Here is a 12867-nt window from a genome sequence, read left to right on the forward strand (position 1 = left end):
ACTTCCTGATCCTAGCTGGACACGGCTTCTGGTTCCTTAATCAATTCTGGACACGGATTTTGATTCTCTTCTGGACACTTTCTCCCTTCATCTGGCATCTTTGCATAGTAGGGCTTAAGCCTGTATCCATTTACCAGCTTCCTAAGTTTTTCACCATCCAGACTCACCAACTCAAAAGTTCCTCTCCCGAGCTTCCTGATGATCTTGTATGCCGTCCATCTCATTTTCAATTTTCTCGCGTGGGATTCCATTCTTGATGTAAATAGCAATACTGCATCTCCTTCCTCAAAGATCTTGAACTGTATGTCCATGTCCATTTGCAGCTTTCTTCTCTTTTGCACAATTTTTGTTGTCCATGCACTGTGCAGTCTTCTTTCATCAAGCTTCAAGAGCTACTCAATCATCCTGTGCATCTCTGATTCTTCTGGAGAGAGCCTTTCAGCCACTACTATCCTAAGACTCCGTGTCAGGAACTCCATGGGCACTACTGCTATGGTGTAAGTCCTATTGTATTCTTATAAGCTGTCTGGAATGCCCATAATGCCAAGTGTAGTTTTGTGTCCCAATCGTTCATGTTCTCATTCATTGTCTTGATCTTGATGATCTTGTTGGTGGTGGACTCTGCTTGCCCATTAGCTTGTGGGTAGTAGACTGTTGATTTCTTGTGTATTATCATGTGCTGCTCTATCAACTTCTTGATCACTTCATTGATGAAGTGGGTCCCTTGATCATTGACTATCTTTATAGGGCATCCAAATCTTGTCATTATGGTTTCATAAAGAAACTTTGCCATAGATGATGCCTTACAGTCTCTAAGGGCCTTGGCCTCTACCCATTTTGTGCAATAATCAGTGGCCACCAAAATGTATTTGTTTCCTGTCTTGTGAGCAGCTTGTTTGAATGGGCTGACGAAGTCTAGACCCCATTTCTAGAATGGCTCAAGTGGTAGGACTGGATTATGGGGCATTATCTGTGCAGCACTTGGTTGCCCCATCCTCTGGCACATGTCACACTCTTTTGAGAACTTATGCACATAATGTAGTTGGTCAACACAAACCTGCCTAGAATACCTTCCGTCGTATGACTTGTCTGGAAAAATGCCCACCACTACTTACACCTTGATGTGCTTTTGCTAACACAGCCTGTTGATCGTGTTCGGGGACACATCTCCTGAGAATTTGGTCGATGCCCATTTTGTATAGCTGCCAAGCCACTACCATAAATGACTTACTCTGGAGAGTCAGCTTCCTCCTCTGATCTCTGGACATGTACTCTAGAAAGGACAGGTCGGACATGAGTTGTAGCATTTTGTCATACACCAGCTGGGCTTTTCTCCTTCTATGAGGAAAAGTTGTGCGTTTGGGAAATTGTCTTCCACCTTGTCCGGTTCTTCTCCTATTTCCAATCGTGGACAAGAAGTCTGCCACTGCATACTTGTTCACATGGGTGTGCCTAATGTTGAACTCAAATTCCTACAACAAAATCATCCATATGGCCAACTTTCCTACCAAGTTTGGTTTGTTTATTAAGTATAGGAGAGCTTTATGATCTACATGAAACTTAAACATCTTACCCAACAAGTAGTGCCTGAACTTCTTGATGGAGTAGATCATTCCCAGTGACCCCTTCTTTGTGGTGGAGTAGTTCTTTTCCTGTCTGGATAGTCTCCTGCTTGTATAGTACACTCGTCTGTACCATCCCTCCTGTGCTTCTTGCATCAAGGCATTGCCAATGGGCCACATCCGAGGTGTCGACAAATACATGGAAGACTAGGTCATAGTTGGTGGGCTGCTGTGCAGGATGGGTGCGGTTGATAGTATCCTCTTCAGATTCTGAAATGCCTCTTAATAGGATCCTGACCATACATATTCTGCATCCTTCATTGTTAGGCTATATAAGGGCACTGCCACACATTAGCTAGGAACCTCATAAACCTACGATGCCACTTGATTAGCCCTGGTACAATCAAGTGCGAATAGCCTAGGAAGATAAAGAAAAAACTGCCTTTATAAAATAGAATGGGGAGTCTTTGCCTCCAATGTGATGACATTCGGGCTGAAAAATGCTCCTGCTACATTCCAGAGGATGGTTCAAGAAATATTCTATGAATATATGACCACCTTCATGAGGGTGTTTGTGGATGACTTCAGTGCTTGTTTTGGGAAGAAAGAAGAACACATTACACACCTCACAATGTTCTTGGAAAAGTGCACGAGGGCTAGATTGAGCCTAAATCCAGCCAAATGTGTCTTCGCTATAACCAGTGGATCTCTCTTGGGACATAGTGTCTGTGTCTGTAGAAGGACTGGCAGTGGATCTAGCCAAGGTTGCGGTCATTGTAAAGCTGCAACCTCCCAAGAATGCGAAAGAGCTTACAAGGTTCCTCATTAAATCCATCCAGGAAAGAGTATGTTTCATGTCTTGCTACTGCATCCAACAAGGAATCAATGAAAGGCAGTGGGAATGGGTTGGATATAGTGGAAGTATTTAGCTTGCGGTAGTCAATGCACACCCTAAGCTTCCCATTCTTTTTTGGAACAATGACTATCGACGATAGCCATTCCGCCCGATCCACAGGATAGATGAACCCTACTTTCAGTAATTTGTCAATATCTTCTTTTACCTGCTTGGCATAGTTTGGGTTCATCCTGTATCTTCTCTATCTTATAGGGGTTGCATCTTCCTTCAAGTTAATTTTGTGCTGATAGAAACTGGGGTCAATCCCTTTCATGTCAGAATAGTTCCAAGAAAAGACATCCTTATAGGAATTCATCAATTAAAGGAGCCTCCCTCTGAATTCCTGATTCAATGTAGCACTAATCTTGACTCTTTTGGGTTCATGATCATCCCCCAGATTCACCTCCTCGAGCTTGTCTTCTTGCACCCTGATATTTCTTTTCCTAAGCTCAGCTTCTTCCTATTTTAGTGCAACCATGGCTTTTTCTTGTTCTTCCTATAGCTCTTTCACATCATCCTAAGTGTCCTCTTCCTCCTCACACATGCTTTCCTTATTGACTATCACCTCAGGATGAGCTACTAGGACCTCCGGATCATACCTTTGCATGATCCTTTCTATTTCCACTTTAAACAAGGAAAGAAGATCTAGATTCTCCTTCAAGATCTGCTCTTCTTCATCATCTTCCACCCCTTCTAGGTAGTTTAGGCCTTCTGCATGCATTGGTTAGTTTCCTAGGCTTAGCCTATGTCGTGCTGCCACCGAGATATAGACATTCTTTTTGCCTCTTCTGATAGTGATCCTGTCCATCTCTAAGTTATGATTTATTCTTCCACTCCGGAGCCAAGGCCCTCCTAGGAGCATGGGATATGCACTTGCTATCTCAATCATCTCGAGGACGATGAATAGAGAAATCAAGCTACATCCTACCGCCTCTATCTATTCCCCCTTGATTATCTCGACAAGTTAGACTCTTCTCTGGTAAGCCATGCGAATCTGGAATGGAGTGGGTTACATGTCAGTGATCCCTAGCCTTTCAGCTAGGCTATATGATATTATATTTACCCTTGACTCACCATCCATAATGACTCTTGTTACCGTATCACATCTGATCCTGATGGTTACTTCTAGAACAGATGTGTCACAATCTTGAACAGTTTCCACATTCTTGCATTTTGCCGTTGGGTTTTTCAGTTCCTGCAAAGACATTTGTACAAGCTTTTCATTTAGTATTATGGCCTACAACAACTTATATCTGTAGTTGGGAACTAGGTTCAGCATTTGATGTAGAGTGATATTCAATTTCATCTTGCTGAGATCCTCCCATAAGTCATACTCCTTTCTAGAACTGCTGCCTTTCTCCTTGCTAGTGGGCTCATCTTGCCTTTCTTCTTCCTAAACACTAATTTAAAGCTCTCTAATAGTGCTTTAAAGCATCTAGAGCATGTGATAATTATTCAAAGCTATGGAGAAGTGTGACACACAACTTTAAAGCTATATAAGAGTCCTCAGGTGCTTTAAAGCTGTGTGATAGTGCTTTAAAGCATTGAGAGAATGTGACGTTGATTCAAAGCTCTGCAAAAGTATCACACATAACTTTAAAGCTAGATGATAGTCTCACACAGCTCTAAAGCATTGAGAGAATGTGACATTGATTCAAAGTGTCACACATAACTTTAAAGCTAGATGATAGTCCTCAAGTACTTCAAGCCAGTATCTCATAGCTTTAAATCAACTGAGCACCACTATAGAGCTTTAAAGCTATTCCTTGAGTGCTTTAAAAGAATGTCTAACCCCAGTAAGGCTTTAAATTCATATCACATAGCTTCAAGGAATTGCCATGACACTACTTTAAATCTCTCTGATAATGCTTTAGAGCTCCTAGAGCATGTGACAATGCTTTAAAGCTTTGTAGTGGTATCACACATAGCTTTAAAGGTATTCTTGAAGCACTTGAAAGCCATGTCAAACACCAACAATATTGTACATAAGCTTCAAAGCACTACCATGACTGCTTTAAAGCCATGTCTATCCCTTGTAGGGCTTTAGAGTAGTATCGTACAATGTCAAAGTACTTCCATGACACTGGTATAACATATCTTTGAATATCTCTACTATTTCTTTAAAGCACCTAGAGCATGTGACATTGCTTTAAAGCTCTGTAGTAGTGTGACACATAGCTTTAAAGTTGTATTGCAACAGTGCTGTAAAGTAATGTGAACTTTCTTGGAAGCTCTACCTTGAAGCTTTAGAGCATTGTGGTAGAGCTAGCAAGCATTGTGAGAGGGTAGTATGGAATTAAATCATTATTAAAAAAAGAGGGAGCTTAATAGGTAGCAAGGAATTACACCTAAGGCTCATCAAGGAGATGAACTGGATGCACCACAAATAAACCTATTCCACTCTACTTGTGACACACATCTCTCTTGATAGGAGAGATGCGAGATTAAATTGTCCATGACAACAAGGTCTTAGAGCTCTTGTGAAAGAGTCGGGCCGTGTGATTGTTTGTGGCTTGTGGATAGTGGAAAAATCCCATCCTCTTCATTAGATAAGCAAGACATTGCCATGTAGATGTTTCATCTATGGATGCCATAAGTCTTGTAGCTTCAGAGACATTCACATCTTCCAACTACCTATGGGAATTCAAAAGAATCATGATGACTGATCTTTTGAGGAAGAACTCATCCTCTGTCCTTGACACCTTAACTTGCGTTAGGGTGTGTTGGATGTTTGCTACTAGCATGGTAGCTTGAAGTTGGGTTGGTGCATTTTGTAGCTTTGGGAAGGCTGCATGGAGAAGAAGATGTTAGAAAATAAACTTCTGAGTGTGTGTGTCCATCCCTTTTGTCTGTTCTTCGAAGCAAGCAACACGACTCTCTTGAAAAACCATCATATTTTGCTCCCATCAACCATCGTGCTCTAAGCATTGAGAAGCCTTATTTTTTGTCTGCTTCTTTCTTTTCATCTCAACCAATACTGCCTCCTCCACCTCAGACAACTCCTTGTTATCAAGGTAGGTGGTGCTGAGATGTGAGGCTCTTGTAAATTGTCAAAGTGTCTTGTAATTTCTATATCTTCAAAGTTTCCTAGCAACATTACAAAAACATATATTGGTTCGATGCATACCTATTATTGAATAGCAAACAAGTATTGAAAAGGAAAAAAGAATGGAAGTTCTTACAAGCAATATACAATTGTAGCTACCCATCCAAGGCATCCATGCTTGCTTTGGGTTGAGAAACATGTAGGTGTCCTTCACATGCATCCATGCCTAGTTAAAAATCTCTCCTTATATAGCGACCCTTCAAAAGCATTCATTGTTGCTTAAGCCTTGTTTTATTAAGAATTTCCTAATACAAAAATAGTAGCACACATTAAGGAACATACAAAATCCAAAAGCTAGAGAGAAACCTTGGAGAGAGAGGGGAAGAGGGAGAGGATAAGAGCTTACAAATTAGGAAGCTCATAGAAAAGAGCTTAAACACAGAGAGAGAGAGAGAGAGAGAGAGAGAGAGAGGGAGAGAGAGAGTAGAGCTCACCAATGCCATGAACTTTGCGGGGCTTATGTAATGCACGGGAAAGAATGTGGCCAGTGTAACACACATCCAAATAGGTGCAAGTGATGCAGTACCTAATTTGCCCAAGTATGTTTGCATATGGAAAGTTATGCATGAAGCTCCTATCTACATGAGTGTAGGGTAGATCTTCAAGAGCAAGTTTGGCATTGGTAACCATGGGAATGAGGACATAAGATGAATGTGACATGTTGGCATGAGCTAAGATCTCTTCAATGTACTTCTCTTGTGTGAGAGAGATGAAGCTACCATGAGGGCCACGGATTACTTGGATACTAAGGAAATATTCCATGGGTCCATTATCCGTGATGGGAAATTTGCATTGGAACATGCTCTTGGTTAAATGCATCATGTAATCATTTGAGGAGAGAATGGGAATCATACAGACCTACAAGTGCCCAACCTTGACTATATTGATGCAAGATGTAAAGATTGTGATCAGTGTGATAAGCCTTTGCCAGCCCCATGAGAGAAGTGCATCATGCATTCTACGATACCACTATAGTTTTGCCTTGTGGTGGAGGAGAGATGCCATCATCATGGAGACTAGGGGTAATGGCTTGGGATGTTTGAGCTAGGTGTGGGTGAAGAAGAGGGAGACATTGAGGAAGAGAGGTAGATAGGGCGATCCACAGTGAACCCCAGTGGAAGAGAGTGAGAGAAGGGCAGCGTGGCCTGAGAGGAAGCACCAGGAGCTGAAGACAAAGGGCGAGCTACTGAGGCTGCCATGGTAGATTGCAGAGGGGAAGGACCAGGCTACTGAGGGCCAGGACATGATGGCGAGGGTGTGCTGCCATGGATGGAAGGAAGAACCGGCCTTGTATAGTAGGGTGAGGAGGTAGAAATAGGCTGAGCAGTGGCGCACTGGAGAGAGGAAGAAGTTGGTGTTGTGGCGCCATGCGCTGGATGGCGGCCAGTCGGTGCAAGTGAGGTTGTGGGTTGGCTGCCATGCAACAGGAGAGTGGGCACCTGGCTGGCTCCATGGCGGTTAGCAGAAGATGGCATAGAGAGTTGCTTTGCATGGCTGCCTAAGGAGTGCATGTGGTTAAAGGGTGCATGGCGCGGCTACTAAGAGACTTGTTGTGGCGCGCATGCACCTGGGCGGTTGGGGATGGTGGCCCAGTTGCCGCGTTGCCTGTCGAGGAGTGGTGGACGATGGAGGGTGGCGGCCGAAGTGGTGCATGGCCTGGCGAGTAGGTTTCGACTCCTATGGAGGATGGCGGCACAACAGCTAGATGGCATGGTGGAGAACTGATGGGGATGGTGGCGGGCGACCCAATTGTGATGTAGCCTGGTGAGAAGTAGCAAACGGAGGGTGATGACATGGTAGTATCAACCTTATAAAGGTTGGTTGGTAAGGTTTGGTTGGGATTCGTTGATTTTTCTTGCCTATGTGGGCAGGGCGGGGCGGGGCGGGGTGGGTAGGAGAGATGGCACTTGCTCCAATTGGGAGATCGATGAAGACAAGGCCATGACATGGAGAGGTGCCAATTGTGGGGAAGCCGTGTTGCTTGTGGGCTGAGAAGAGGAGGGGATCTCGAAGGAGGAAGGCAAGCTCGTGAGTGCTTTTTCGTTGAAGATGATGGAGCAGCTAAAGGTGAAGAGATGCTCCTTGGGATGATGAAGCCGATAAGCTTTGTGGCCGAAGCGATCACCGTAGCCTACGAAAATGGCTTTCGAGGCATTTGCTGCAAACTTGGCTTGATGGCGAGTGTGGAGAGGATATGCAGGATGCCAAAAATACGAAGATGAGCGAGATTTAGTGCATGTCCATACCACAGTGCGTATGGTGTACTCCCATGGAGAGTAGAAGTTGCAGAACGATTTTGAAGATAACATGTGGTGGCGATGGCCTCTTCCCAGTATGCATGAGAGAGACGAGCCATGGCAAGCATTGAGCGGGCGGCCTCCACGAGTGTTCGATTCTTCCTCTCTACCACTCCATTTTATTGAGAATGATTAGGAATGGTAAATTCATGGTGGCGAATGCCATGTGCATGGCAATGTTCTTTGAAAACATTTGAAGTGTATTCACCACCGTTGTCTGATCTGAGAACTTTGATCTTTCTATCGTGTTGATTCTCCACCTGGTCTTGAAAAAATGTAAATTTTATAAAAGTAGATGATTTTTCTAAGGGAAAATAGACATATGTGTACCTTGTGAAATCATCTATGAATAAAAACATTTATTTATTACATGTGAGAGAGGTGGTTTGCATGGGGCCACAAAGATCTATATAAATTAAGGCAAGGAGCTCAGAAGCTTTGGAGGTGGATTTTGGGAAAGGAAAGTGTTTGGCCTTGCCAACTACACATCCTTGACAAAATTGGATTGGGGTAATCTCCTTGGGAAGCCCAACTGCAAGCTTCTTGTGCTTCATTTTGATACAAGGCATGTGCTGAAATATGGCCAAGCCTATAATGCCATAGCAAGGTTTCCTCTTTTATAGGAGTATTGATAGTGGTAGAGAGGGCTTTTGCTGATGTAGAGGTATTACTAAGAGGGTAAAGCTTGCCATCTTTAGGGCATAATGAGGTGATTTTCTTGCCATGATTATCTATGGCTATAATATGGCATCTATCTTTTAGAAACTTGAACTCAAATGCCTTGATCAGTGAGCTCACTAATAGATATGAGATTTCTCTTTAGCCCTGAACATAGTCGACCTTCTTAACTAAGGTAGATTGGCCACCATTAGGGAAAGAGATGACCACTTCACCATAACCCTGGGCTTGTTGTAGTCTATCATCCCCTAAGCATACATCTAAGGGATTGTGAAAAGAAGTAAAATTAGATAGCCATGAGAGATTAAAGGTCATATGATGGGTTGCACCAGTATCTAGATACCATATAGTAGAAGGAGTTTTATGTGAGATACTGGTAGCAAAAAGGTGAAGAGGGTAATCATGAGAAGTAAGAGGGTTCTAGAATTAGGGATTAGAATCTTGATTACCTTCTTGAACCTCAGTGAAGTGAGCTCTTCCAAATGGCCTCTTATTGTGTGGTGATTGTTGTTGTTGGAGAGTGCCCTTTGCTTTGTGCGGTCGTCCTTCTCTTCATGCCCATGACGGTGGCAATATGTGCATTGCACATTGGAGTAAGGGTTATTTTAGCATGAAAATACTTGTGGTGTCCCTCCTTTGGATTAAAGTGATGAGGCCGCTGCGAGTGGTGAGAACCACTTTTGTGATGACCATGTTTATGAGCATGGATAGAAGTGACTACAGCCACTATTTTGATGTTGGGGTGGGATGTTTAATCCCTTAAGGCCTTCTCTTGTTGAATCTTTACCACCAAGGTTTGAAGCTTGAGCTCCGTTTTGTTGAAGCATGAGTTGTAATGAATGCCCTCCATGTTGATGGTAAGGGTGCTAGCAAGAACATTGATTGTAGAGTCTCTGGGGTTTCAAGACCAAAGAGAAGGGTTTCATCTAGAAGACCCTGCCAAGAATCCAAGAACTTGGTAGTTGTGTGACCTCCTTGCATGTTGAAGTTGACAAGTCTCTTCACTATAGACACTTGACAAATCAAGTGAGTGTGTAGATAGCAATCTTTGAAGAATTACCATATTTCTTGTGAGAGGACTTTCAGCTTTTCGCCATTTTCACTCGCCGATCTCCATAGTGAAGAATGATCTTGATCTGTGCCGTGATGTCTTGTTGCTTCCAAAGCTTGAGTGCTTTGGGTTGCTCCTCAGTGGGTTTGCCACCATCAGCCTTGATGTACTTCCATAATTGGAGTTTCTTGAGATATAGCTTCATTCTTAGCTTCCATACGAAGTAGTTGTTGCCATTGAGCTTGTCAATGGAGAAAAACCTTGGCTTGGTTGTTACAGTGGAAGATGAGACTACCTCCATGATACTTGATTGAAGGAGAAGGAGCTTAAGCTTGGAGGTAGAGAGGAGTAAAGCTAAGATTCAGATCTCAAGATGAAAGAGGCTTGTGGATGGCTATGGAGTTCTCAAAGCTCTGATACCATGTGAGAACTGTGAGGTTTGGTGAGAAGAATGTGTGGAGTGGACACAAAGAGAGAGAGAGAGAGATAGAGAGAGAGAGATACATATAGAGAGAGAGAGAAAGAGAGACGTGTATGTGTAACACCTTACAAGATTGATTGTATTTCCAAATGATTCCAAATGACAAGAGAGTCTCTCTTTATACAAACTAAGGTCACTACAAATAGTAGTGGCCGTTTGGCAAGAGTTGTTACATTTGAAATATAATAGCAATATGCTTTCCTAAACTATAGGAAAGCATCTTCCTACAAATAAGGAGAACAAATCTATTCTAAGCATAAGTTTACTCAAATGGACAGCTCACATCTTAGCCAGTTAACAGTATGCTCACCTCCTAGCCTCACTCATGAAGATCAAGGCCTTAATCACAATTGAAAGCTATACATTCTTATGCTCACCTCCTAGCCTCACTCATGAAGATCAAGGCCTTAATCACAATTGAAAGCTATACATTCTTGACTCCTTTATACATTGCAAGACCTTGATCATTCAAGCTAAAGGCCAATTATAGCGTAATGCATGACGTTCTCGCCTTGGCTGATCCATTCTAAAAAATGCTTGATCGTGGAGATGCAATGATGTGCAGAGGAGGTGGACCAAAATGTGTGAATAGTTTAATTAGATGACAATAATAACTGTTGAGCTAAATTAAGTATTTTCGTTTGCATTTTCTTTAGAAGTTCTTCTGATTTACGTTTTGTTTAATTTTAAACTGCTTTAAGTAATTCGTCAAAATGGACATTCGCATCAAAGGTGCTTTTGCAATCGTAGGGCATTGCAAGCCTCCAAACCTGCATGTGCATACACATAAGAGAAATATGGATTAATGTTACTCTGAAAGGGGAGATTCATACTAATCAATGGCGTAGTGGTATGACTAATTTTGGTTCATTAGTGAGAGGTCTTGAGTTTGAGTCATGGCCTCATATGTGCAAATACAGTGCAATGGCACACTAAATCAGTGTACCGTTGCACACTAATCCTTTTGTAAAGGATTAGTACACAATGGTATTAAATTGCTTTTATGATTAGTGACGAATCATAATTTCAAAATTTGAGAGAAATCAATACATTTTGAGCAGGATTGAGTCGTGCTAAATGCAATCAGAATCAATTCATACGCAACATCTTCGCAAAAATCCATCATAATTTACAAAGAAAGGCTTTCCATAATGTACACTCTAATTAACCTCTAATTGATAATTAACCTTGCAAAGAGCACATGAATTAATGCAATCAGAATCAATTTATACGCAGTAGCTTCGTAAAATTCCATCATAATTTACAAAGAAAGGCGTTACATAAGCATTCTATGCTGACTTAATAATGACAATGTACACTCTAATTAACCTTGCAAAGAACACAAGGATTGAAGAGAGGGGAACCCTAACGATAATTCACTTAGAAAACATGAGAGATCAAATAAATGCTTGCTTTCTTTCAATCGTCTTTTACGTAGTAGGCGTAGATTGTGGAGTAGGGAGTTGCGTGCAAATCTCCGACTTGTGCGCCGTCAGAGCTCGAAGGAGGCAGGCCGCCGCTGGTTTCAACTCTCTGCAGGTAAGTGACGGCGCCAAGAAGCTCCCTGAAGAATACACACACAAAGCTTAGAAGCACTAAATCAGTTTAAGCGTTTGATTAACGCATTGATGAAGAGTACATAATCTTACGGGCTTCCACTCTCGCTGGTGGCTTCGAAGAGGTTCCAGTTGATGCTGTTAGGGTCTACGGGAACGGTCTCGAGGACTTTGGCTGTGACGAGACTGGTGCTCGGGATGAAGGTTTCCCACGACGGCTGGCCGCCGCCGGCGTCTGGGTGTGGTAGGAAGAAGTGTTGGGCGACCACGGGCCCGCCCTTGGAGGCCTCGTGCATGGTGTAGTAGAGATTGGCGGTGGCGTTATAGAGGACCCAGGCGGAGCCGTTGAAGGAGTAGTGCTGGAGGCCGACGGCGTAGTAGGCCACCTGCAGCTTCTGTCCGGCAGGCACCTGGATGGCCGCCGGTATGGAAACGTTTGCCAGCAGCAGACTACTGCAGTTGGTGGCCCGGGACGCGCTGGCTGGCATCAGGAGCGAGAGGCACGCAACCAAGCTGGTGCAAAGCAGCCGTAGTTTCTGCGCTGGCACCATCTTATTGGCTGTATTGCAAGCTCGATCAGCTTATCGAATGGGGTGAAGCGTATCAGCTACGCTTGATGATCGGGAGCGTATCAGCTACGCTTATAAGCTGATCAAAGACTCTTTGCTCTCTTAATACTCTTTGCTCTCTTAATATATGGTAGATTGATGACCCTGATGCCCTTCTTTTTGTTTATAAGCTGATAGCTGATCCCATTCGAGCTTATAAGGTAGATGACCCTGATGCCTTCTCTTTTAAAATAAGCTGATAGCTCCATTGCACCCATTAGAGCTTTTGAACTGGTCAGCTTGCTTGCTGAGGATTCCTACACGTCTCGAGAACGACTTTGCTTTTGTGGAGAGAACGCTTCAAACCTTGACCAGGACACCATGTAACCACCTTTTTATATTTGGCACTTTTGGCCTCTATTCATTTGCAGTATAGTGCCTTTAAAATTCATGTCACAAGGCTCCAAAACACATGTTCCAAATCTGAATAAGACAACAAACAAACCGACAAAGCACCCTGATTGTGAGCCTCACAAGCCTTCTCGTGTCTCTCTTTCTCTCTCTCTCTCACACACACACACACATAGCACACACACACCCCAACCCAATTAGGACAAATGCCATTGGAATCCTAAGCTTCGGGTGTTATCTCACACCCCTACTCGGTACAATGTTCACTATCTCACACCCCTA

At 43.1% G+C, this 12867-nt stretch overlaps 2 protein-coding genes across 2 annotated transcripts; both read right to left on the reverse strand.

Annotated features, from left to right (window-relative positions):
• Positions 1–490: 490 nt before the first annotated feature.
• On the reverse strand, positions 491–1863 carry LOC147616571 (uncharacterized). Its single transcript, XM_086777173.1, has 3 exons — positions 1696–1863; positions 1071–1472; positions 491–739 (listed from the first exon to the last, which is right to left on the reverse strand). Exons 1-3 carry the CDS (start codon positions 1861–1863, stop codon positions 491–493), a joined length of 819 nt encoding a protein of 272 aa, XP_086633299.1.
• A 9437-nt stretch (positions 1864–11300) lies between these two features.
• LOC147616572 (uncharacterized) lies at positions 11301–12375 on the reverse strand. Its single transcript, XM_086777117.1, has 2 exons — positions 11720–12375; positions 11301–11634 (listed from the first exon to the last, which is right to left on the reverse strand). Exons 1-2 carry the CDS (start codon positions 12175–12177, stop codon positions 11490–11492), a joined length of 603 nt encoding a protein of 200 aa, XP_086633243.1. The 5' UTR covers positions 12178–12375; the 3' UTR covers positions 11301–11489.
• Between the last annotated feature and the right edge of the window lie 492 nt (positions 12376–12867).

The sequence above is a fragment of the Cibotium barometz genome, chromosome 38, assembly GCF_041138505.1.
Source record: "Cibotium barometz isolate CiBa-2024 chromosome 38, ASM4113850v1, whole genome shotgun sequence".
NCBI classification, from domain to species: domain Eukaryota; kingdom Viridiplantae; phylum Streptophyta; class Polypodiopsida; order Cyatheales; family Cibotiaceae; genus Cibotium; species Cibotium barometz.